The sequence below is a fragment of the Physeter macrocephalus genome, chromosome 10 (assembly GCF_002837175.3).
Source record: "Physeter macrocephalus isolate SW-GA chromosome 10, ASM283717v5, whole genome shotgun sequence".
NCBI lineage: Eukaryota > Metazoa > Chordata > Mammalia > Artiodactyla > Physeteridae > Physeter > Physeter macrocephalus.
Genome location: NC_041223.1, coordinates 48,908,709 through 48,919,118, shown reverse-complemented (window position 1 = coordinate 48,919,118; position 10,410 = coordinate 48,908,709). Strand labels below are relative to the sequence as shown.

Genomic DNA, 10,410 nt, shown 5'->3' with positions numbered 1-10,410 from the left:
ATCGCGGGGCGCGGGCCTCTCACTGTCACAGCCTCTCTTGTTGCGGAGCACAGGCTCCAGACGCGCAGGCTCAGTAGTTGTGGCTCACGGGCCTAGTTGCTCCGTGGCATGTGGGATCCTCCCAGACCAGGGCTCGAACCCATGTCCCCTGCATCGGCAGGCGGATTCTCAACCACTGCGCCACCAGGGAAGCCCCAACATGGAATTTTTTTAAACCACAATTTATTTGAAAATATCTAATACTTGCTTTTTTATTATTCAGATGAAATATAATTTATTCTTTAATCCTAGCATTTTGAAACCTCTGTTTATATGCAGAAACACTGTGTGAAAGGAGGGAAGCAGCTATAAATCAGAAGGAAGACAGGAAAGAGAAGATATTTACTAGAATTTGCCCTTGCTTGCAGCTCTCTGGCTTGATTGAGGAGGTTCTCACTCTCATCTTTATGGTAAATGATTTGCGTATCAATCCCACTCACAGCCTACAAGGAAATTGGATGGAGAGAGTAAGAATGACAGCAGAAGAAATCAACTTTTCATCATTCTAGGATTTAAATGATGCAGTTTATCTGCTAAACACCAAGCAAAATTCATACAGCTTCATTTTCATAGCTCAAAATCAAGTCAAATGTGAACATGAGAAAATAATATCCTTGACATTTTCAAGATAAATGGTTTTTGAGGAAAATTCAGTGAACCTGGAATACTGCTTGGCCAAGGGCCCACCAAAGTGCTTGTCATGAAAAAGCTATTGAATAAACAATTTTTGAGTTGAGGAAATCTGAATGTATGCATAAAGTATCTTTTCTATCAGCAGGAACTAGTCTTAAATATTTTTTATTCAGGGACTTTGGTTTAAAAAAGCTGTCAAAGAAACTGGCATTTGCTGATTGGAGTATGACACATCTTGAAGAACCTGCATTACTGAAACATTCATAACATAAATAAAATGGTCTTTTCTTAGTTCTCCTGCCCTTTCTGCCATTTGTATTACATTGGAAGCTCAACAGATGACATTAGGAAACAGAAAAGTCATAAGCCAGGAAAAGGCAACGTATAAATGAATGTTAAAGTAAGGGAATACTCACATCATAAATTCGATCAGTGATGTTCAAAGCCTGTTCTGCTGTTTCGTTGGCTTCACTAACATAATTGGCAATATTTTCATAGACATTTGACGCGTCCAAAGCCTTCTGTACCAGCCCATTCACATCTGAACTGTGCAAATTCCTGTTAGTAAACAAACGTGGCATTATTTCTCCTTCTTACCTCCTTGGGAAATAGGGCCATTTTTAGGGCCTGATTGGAGTACTTCTGGGACCAAAGATACTTCCTTCCTGTTATTTAAAGTTACCTGGCTGGGCAAGGTTTTCCCAGCTGCCTTTCCTAAGGGCACATTTTCTTTGCATTCCTCTACTTTTGGTTCCCTCAAGGCTTCACCTTGTTTTGGCTCCTTGGCAACTGCCTGCCTGGCAGTAGCCTCAGGGAAAGGAAAGGCTGATTTAAAAACAGCCTCTGCACCTTTTTACTCAAGAGTTTGTTTACGTGGTGGCGTCGGGCAGAAGAATGAACCCACAATCATCCCCACCTGCTGCTTACCCGAATCAGCACTGTTATTCCCTCCCTGGCAAAGAAACTAAGGCCCTTGGAGAGGGTGCATAACCTCAGCTGGTGTTAAATATTAGTTGGTTTTACTCTATTCAATCTTTTTTCCTTCTTTTATATAACAGATCACATTTTTCTTTAAGAAAGGTTATAACATATATTGAGCATCATGTACAGATACTGGCCTAGCCCCGTTCCATATATTATGTCTCTAAATCTTACCACACCCATGAAGTTGATATTGTTATTCCTTTTTCCATAAAAGTTGCTGAGGCTCTGAGGAAGGGTGCATAGCTTGTCCAGGGCAAACATGGTTAAGGTCTGTCTCACTCCTGAGGCCCAGCTGCCCCCGCTTAAGTGCACAGCCTCATCTCACAACCACCCCTGCCCTGACACCACGTTCTCTGCCTTTGTCCCTTCTGGCCCCTGTAAGGTTCCTCTAACATTTACTGACACCCATGATGCACTGGACACCCTCACATAGGGGTTAATAACAGTATGTGCCTCAGAGGAATCATATGAGGTCTAACAGGGATAAAATATGTGTAATGCTTGGTTCCATGCCTGGCATCCAGTAAATCTCAGGATTTATTATACCTAAACCATTTCCTAAATGGAAATTTCAAACTGTAAGTGTATCCACACAATAATTCATATTATTGACAAACACTTCTTCCTCTATAATACAAACTCCAGCCCCCTCTTCTGCAGCTCATCCTAAATCCTTTGTCTTAATTTTATTCAGTCTTAAATCCACCAGTTCCATACTTTTTTCCCAATTCCAGAAATTGATGACTAGTATCACTTTATTCATCAGTTACTTCTCAGAAGATTCTCTGTGATGCAGTACATGACACTGCAGATCCTACACTGGCTCCTCTCTTCACACCACCCTGACCTATTGAGCTCAGCCAATTGTTTCTCAGCCTCCTCCAACCAGTTTCAGTCCCTGTACACCGGCTTAGGCTCAGAGGAACTTCCTCTGTATTTCCTTGGCAACTTTCTTGTTTTTTGTCCGAGTTCATCATCATTCTGGCTCCTCTGCAGTAGGGCTGACAACCATTCAGGGGCCCACAAAGATGCTTTCATGTGAACTTTTTTAAAATCAGAAGAAAAAAATGAGGAAAACGATAATGATTACATTAGCCTTTATACCAATGTAGTGATGACATATAATTAAAAAAAATTTTTTATGGCCCATGAAGGTCATAACGCAGCCCTGTTCTGCAGAGGAAATTCTGATCCAAATGCCTGCTACTTAAATCTCCCCACAACCCCCTGTTCTCAGAAATGGCACAGAGAGTAAAACCTGAGGAAGTTTTAAAAGAAAGGGATAAAAGGTATAAAATGTTACCAATATTTATTAATATTTAAAAATTTTGCTGGCTAGAGTGGTGAGCAGATATATCAAAGAGCTTGAAACAAAAAGCCTTTATTACTTTGTTTTCATTACTAGGCACAAAACAGGTACTACATCAATATACAAAATAAAGATGTGCTTTTGAAATGGAAGCTTCTTGATGAATTATGTTTATCTCTGTTTGAGGCAAAACATGCAAATCACTGGGTACGGTACACCAGACAGATGCTGAAAAATATTCACATTTTGAAGGGAAGACGTCTATAAATTTGGATGTTTTCCTGACTATATGTAGTCAGAAATATGCTATACATAAAAAAGGGACTTCAGGGTGATTGATATTTCTGATTATGTTTCATGTAAAGCATGGGGTAACTTCCTTAGAAGTTCTAGCTAGAACACTGTTTGCTGCAGGGTTGAGAAGGTCTGTGTTGGGATCCCATTCAATGGGATGTAGTTACTAAATGACAAAAGAACAACGAAGAGAGCCACAGAATTAATCTCAAAAATAATAATCTACCAATACAGTTGTTACCAAAACTAGTATTTTCTCCAAGTTCCACTTTATCGGCTTGATCAAAAGCACATTTCCTGGGAGTATGACACTGAGCTGGATACAACACCATCTCACATACCAAGGTTTTACCCATGATCTCTCCATCCCCACTCCCACCCCTGCCCTTGGCAATCAGGAAAGAAAGGTGATTTAAGTTTTGAACAGAAGTGAATACAGGGTCTTATTTTATTCATGACCTTCACGATCCTTGTTTCTAATTGCCAGACTTGCAACCTTTCTCTATAATGATCTCATTATTTACCTATTTTTTCAGGGTCATGAATTCAATGCCAATCTTTTAGTACATTTCAATTAACATTAAATGAGTGCTTAGGACTCTCTTCTAGATACTGCAAGGAAAATTATCAATTGATTTTTCTCTTCACAGGTGTTGAAATCAAATAGTTCCTGCTGGGCACTGTGGAGTGGCTGGAGTATCTGCCACAAGTCCCACATATTGCCAACTTCCAACCAGTTTTACTTAAGACACTTGGGTGTGGAAAGCTAATGCTGTCTCTGAAATAAATAGGTGATGATGGCAGAATTAGACCTTGCAGAGGGATCTGACTTACTTGATACTACTTTGGGCAGCAGTTATATCCCTATAACTAAAATGTGTTAGGTTATCTTATCAATAATGTGGAACAGAACTACCCCTCCCACAACACAGATCTCTAATCTGACAGATTTTTTAAAATCGAAAAACTGTCTCCCCAAAGCAACTGCAATAAACAATAATTGGCTCTCAGCCTGGCCAACCAACAAACAGAAAAAAAAATAAGCAAACCCACCTCTAAAACCAAACTGCTAACACTGTATCCCAGCAACCCTGTCATGTGAAATTGAATAAAAATAAGTTACTCAGCCTATAAAGATGCTTGCATTTCTAAAACCAGGATATTACCTGATCAATTCATCAGCCTCTTGTTGAAGGTTCTGTGCATGGTCAACAGCCTCCTGAACTAAATCATGACTGAGGTTGCTTAGGTTGGATAGTTTTCTTTGTAGTTCATTTTTGGCTCCATCTATTTCAGCATAAATCCCTGATGCATTCTAAAGAAAATATTTAAAAAAGAATTGAATTTAGAGGGACTTAAAATATTTTTCCCAGGGAGCACCAAAGATAATCTCTATTCCTCCTTACTATGAAGTTCAGTAAGTTGCAGGACAGATCTACAAGAGCCTAAAAGGTTATACATAGATATTTATCTACTTGCATCTTCAACTCCTTCTCTACTGGTTGCTTCCCTAAAATTCAAACATGCTCTGCCATCTCTCATCTGAAAAGGAAACTAAACAGAAACCCTCCATTGTCCACACTTCTCCCTAATGTTATTACCCTACTTTTTTATCCCTTTCATAGCAAAATAGACCCCCCCCCCCCGAAAAAAGTGTTTCTGTATGCTATCTCTATCTCATCATCTTTAAATTCACGCTTTTGACCTATTCCAGTCTGGATTTTACCTCAATACTCCACCAACACAGAAATTCACTTAACGATTTCTGAGTTACTAAACCTAATGGGTATCATTCAGTTCTCATCTTATCTGACCTCTCAGCTGCATTTCTTTTGCTGACTACTCTTCCTGACACTCACCTTGTAACATGACCTCTCTTAATTTTCAATTCAACAGTAGACCTATGATCTTAGCTAAAGACCACGCACAGGATGCTGCTGAAAACCTATGACTTCCAGCCTTGTCTGGGCCCTCAACACTGAAAAGAATTTGCTCTCCCGGTCACTCACATAGTGACTCTAAACACTGTCACCATTCCAAAGCCAATAACAATTCCTTCCCCCACCCCTTTCCGATTCTCATCAGGTCACTTTATTTTCTTTTTTATTTAGGAGACATAAGCTAATTGTTAGTGGGAACACTTTTTTCCAGCTTCCAATGTGATGCTCCCTCCCTATGAAGGCAGCTCAATTAGTGGAACTACAGGCCTTTCCACCTTTTCCTTATTCTGCCCTGAGAGGAGGAGCGGTTTATTTGCTTGGTCAATTTAGGGGAAAACTATACAGAGCCTGCGCAACTCCACCCTTCTGCTCTTGGGAGCAAGCAGCTAGCAGAAAGCTGAGTTTCCCTGTGCTCCTGCACACAGTGAAAGCTGTCCTGGGCAGAAGCCCCTCCCTGCCCCAGGAACCCTGCGGTGTTGCCAGTCCCCTTGGGCAGACCTGCCTAATTCTGGGATTGAGTATCAACGATCCCACTTGGCTAAGAGATCTCTTAAGAAGCCACACCCTCAATTTAGCTGAAATAAAGGTGATATTCTTGGTCGTAATATTTACTGTTTATTTTTCAACTTGTTTAGAACTTGGGTGCTGAAAGGGGACCATTTTTTGATAGCCCCTAAGAGCCTCCAACACGGACGACCAGGAGTTTCCCCAACTCTTTGCTACCACCCCCCAGCTCCCTCCCCAGCCAACCCTATACACTTACTTATAGCTACATCTTCCTCATATTTTAAGATGAAAAGTGTTCCTTTTCTGTACAAGGCACGCTCCCCTATTTTCTCAGTGCCCCTGTTTTCTATTTTCTTGCTCCCTAGCTATTGGCTCTTCTCAGATATAAATATGCTTAAGTTCCTACTAAAAAACAAACAAACAAACAAACAATTACTTGACTCTAGCTTCCCCTGCAGCTTCTTCTCTTGTGTTGTTGAAGTACTCACCACAGAAATGGTTCTTGCCCCAAGGTTCCCAATGTCAGACCCCATACTGCCAGGTCCATTAGACACTTTCCTGTATTTACCGGATCTGTCTCTGGTTTGTGACAGTGCTGGTCACAGTCTCTGCCTTAAAACCCTCTTTTTCCCCAGTTTCTGTGATGCTGCTCTCTCCCGGTCTCCTATTTCTCTGGCCAGGCAGAAGACTTTCAAAGCTGGTGTTCCTAGGGGCTAGACTCAGCCCTTTCCTGTCTGAGCGATCTAACTCCTTTCTCTGAACCCAGCCTTTTAGTCTTCTGATCCATTTCCCACCACCTTGCAGGAATGGTGAACTTTCTATTAAGCAAATCTGATCATATTATTTCCTTTCTCAAAATCAGCCACTTGCTTTGCATGAACAAATCCAATTCTAAGCAAGGCTTTAGCAACTGACTCCTCCTCTTACCAATTTCATCATTTCTTACCACTTCCCACCCAACTGCATCCCATGGTCCAAACTTGACTGATTGTTGTTTTCATGCTCTGTAATTTTTTCTGGCACCTGTGCCTTTTCACATATTTTCTCTGTCTGGAGTAACTTCTCTTTGTTTTTTGTCTGATCCACCTGGAAAAGTTCTACTCATCCTTCCAAATTCAGCTCAGATACCACTTCCTTTATGAAGCCATCTCTAACCTCTCTAGGGTGAGCTGCGTTGCCACATATTTCAATTATCCACGTGCCACACGACTGTAATGATTTCACATTACTATTCCACCCACCAGATTATATAATCTTAGAAGGCAGGGACTATTTTTTTTTTTTTTTTTTTTTGCGGTATGCAGGCCTCTCACTGCTGTGGCCTCTCCCGTTGCAGAGCACAGGCTCCGGACGCGCAGGCTCAGCGGCCATGGCTCACGGGCCCAGCCGCTCTGCGGCATGTGGGATATTCCCGGACCGGGCATGAACCCATGTCCCCTGCATCGGCAGGCAGACTCTCAACCACTGCGCCACCAGGGAAGCCCAGGGACTATGTTTAATTTATTTTTATACTCCCAAAATGTAGCATAGTTCCTAGCACATAGGGTTTATGTTATGACTACAGTATTAAGGCTGTAGTCCATTTGGTTGGTCATCTGGGGAACAATACTTTGAAAAAAAAAGTTTTTAGTTGTTTAAGTAGAAAAATTACCATGGATATTCTACCTTTACTCATTAATTTGCTCAACAAATATTCATTGTGTACCCACTATATGCCAGGTACTCTTTCAGGAGATAGAACACATAGCTATGAACAAAGTCTCTACTCTCAAGGAATTTACAATCTAGTGGGAATATACAGTAATAAATAAAACAAGTGGTTAAATAAGTGAACAAGCTAATTTCAGGGAATAAAAAATATTTTGAATAAAAGATAACAGGTATGATGGGTTAGAGTGACTGAGGGCAAGTGAGCCACTTGGACTGAATGTTCACAAGGACACTAGCCATTTGAAGGTCTGGGGATAGCAGGTACAAAAGTCCTGAGGCAAGAAAAAGTATGGTGTGTTTGAAAAACAGGGAGGAGTTGGAGAGTATGAACAGGAGTGGGCTGAAGTGTAGTGAGGAGGGAGAGAGTGGGCATGAGGTCAGAGAGGTGGGCCAGAGTAAGGTCACTTAGGGCCTCATGGGCCATGTAGCATGAGTTTGTTTCTTACTTTAAGTATCACTGGAGGTTTTGTGTGGGATAAATAATGTTATCTGACTATGTTTTTACAGGATTGTTCTGCTGCTGCATAGAGAATGGATCTTGAGGGGCAGGTGTGGAGGCAAATGAATCAGCAGGAGGCTTTCAGAAGTCCATGCTGGAGATGAGGAGACTTGGACTCATACTCAAGAGTAGCAGCAGAGAAGAGGGTAGTGGTCAGATATCAGGATTCGGTTTGGAGTTGGGCCAACAGGTCTTGTTGAAATGGGAGTGAGGGGAAAGGAGAAATCAAGAAGGACTCCAGAATTTTGATTTGAGCAACTGGATTGTGATAGTTACTGAGGTAGGTGAAACTAGGGAAGAGGGTGTTATTCAGAATATGTTAAGTTTGATATGCCTATTACACATCTAAGTGGTAGATGAAATTGTGATTTAGCTACATACCACGCTGAGTTCTTACTTGAAAACGTCAAGTAAGCATTTGGATATAGAAGCTTGGAACTCGCTGGAGGTCTCAGAGCTAGAGGTACACATTGTGGAATCATGCATCTAATTGTTCTTTAAAGTCATGGGATTCATTGTGATCAACTAGGGAGAGAGTATAAGTAGATAAAAGGGCCCAGGACTGAGCACTGAGCCATTCGTTATCCAGAGCAGGGACCAACATGGCCCAGGGCCAAGTGTGGCCTGAGGGCTATTTTTATACAGCTCCCCACTAGGAATATTTTTTACATTTTTAAAGAGTTCTAAAAAACATAAAACCAAACTAAACAAAGAAGAATAAGGGAGAACAGTTTTAGGTGGCCTGCCGAGCCTAAAATATTTACCACATAGTGGACATGCAGAGGCAAAGCTAGCCAAGTTGGCTGAGAAGAAATGGCCATGGAGGAAGGAGAAGAATCAGATGAGTGGGGTATTGGAGAACCCAGGACAGGAGCTCCAAGTGTTTAAAAATAGAGGGAAGGGTAATTAGTGGCAGGGCTAACAAAACTGAGGAGAGAGAAACAACCATGGTTTTGGCTATGTTGAGGTCGCTAATGACTTGGACAAAAATAGTCTCAGTGAAGGGACATGGAATCCCATTTGGAGTGGGTTGAGTACAGTAGACAGTGGGTGGCTGGAAGGTGGAAACAGCAACTGTAAATGACTCTTGAGATGTATTGCTGTGAAGCAGAGTAATGGGGCAGAGATTAGAGGGAATGTAAGCAGGGCTTTTCTTCTTTTTAATTTTTAAAAGATAGGAGACACTAGAGTATGTTTCTATGTTGGCAGTAATGATTCAGTAAAGAGTAAGAATTGGGCAAAACAGAAGAGAGAGGGCACAGTTTGGGAGTGAAACCCAGCAACCATGTTTTTGAGCAGAGGAAGGATGGGATTCAGAGCATAGGTGGAGGGATTAAACTTTGACAGGAGAAGGGACGTTTCACTAATTATAATAGGAAGGAAGGTAGAAGTGTAGATACACATGCAGGTAGACTGGTAGCTTTGTGGAGGAAAGATGAGGGGAATTATCCTCTCTTTGTTCCTGATTTTCAGCGAAGCATGAAGCAAATTCACCAGCCAGACTGACAGAAGGGGAGGTGGGTTTCCCACCAGCCATACTGGCTTCTCTGGTGTGGCCATGATGCTGAGGGTACTTGGGTTTAGAGGGTTAAGGGATTAGAATTCTCAGGTGAGTACAACAGGGGAAGAGGTAGGTATGGAAGTAAAGGGTGTTTGCAAAGAATGATTATACTGATAATTTTAGCTCCTTAAGGAAGGAAGGGCAAATGAGATGGAGGAGGTTTTGGCATGGCTAGAGAATTGGTGGAGTGTGCCTTCTAGAGTAAGTGAGATAAGAGGTGGTGCTCAGGGAGGGAGGTGCTTGATACTGGGATTTGGGATCGGTACTCTTAGTGATGACAAGATCTGGGTCTGGTCATACTAGGGATTACAGAGGTGGATGGGAGGAAAAGCTTGTTGGACAGGAGAAGTTCAAGGAACTGGAGGTCTGAGAGCTGGTGGACTCATCGATCTGGATTTTGACGTCACCAAGGATAGTGGTGGGAGTAGGGATGGAGAGGAAGCTAAAATAGAGAATGAGATGGTGATCAGATGACTTTAAAATAATATCCTTTTAATCTAAGAAAAAAATGTCATGAAGAGATTAGTGGTAGGACGGGAATAAAACACAGACCGGAAACCCACTCCCAAAGTGCAAATTAGGAGACGCAAGAGGGAAGAGATATGGGAACATATGTATATGCATAACTGATTCACTTTGTTGTAAAGCAGAAACTAACACACCATTGTAAAACAGTTATACTCCAATAAAGATGTTTAAAAAGAATAAATAAATAAAATAAAATAAAATCCTTTTAAAGGTAATAAAAATGAGCTAGGAGTACTTTTGTGGGAGAGGAACCAAGATGGCGGAGTAGAAGGACGTGCTCTCACTCCCTCTTGTGAGAACACCAGAATCACAACTAGCTGCTGGACAATCATCGACAGGAAGATGCTGGAACTCACCAAAAAAGATACCCCACATCCAAAGACAAAGGAGAAGCCACAATGAGACG

General features: G+C 41.6%; 1 protein-coding gene across 3 annotated transcripts in view; it reads right to left on the bottom strand.

Moving 5' to 3' along the window:
* Positions 1-10,410, bottom strand: part of LAMA4 (laminin subunit alpha 4) — a 151,768-nt gene that overhangs the window by 45,263 nt on the left and 96,095 nt on the right. For all 3 annotated transcript variants that reach the window (XM_024115576.2, XM_024115577.3, XM_024115578.3), the window contains 3 exons: positions 4,426-4,574; positions 1,089-1,230; positions 386-482 (listed from right to left, as the gene is read on the bottom strand). In XM_024115576.2, the coding sequence (XP_023971344.1) occupies positions 386-482; positions 1,089-1,230; positions 4,426-4,574 (388 nt within the window). The remainder of the gene's footprint in view (positions 1-385; positions 483-1,088; positions 1,231-4,425; positions 4,575-10,410) is intronic.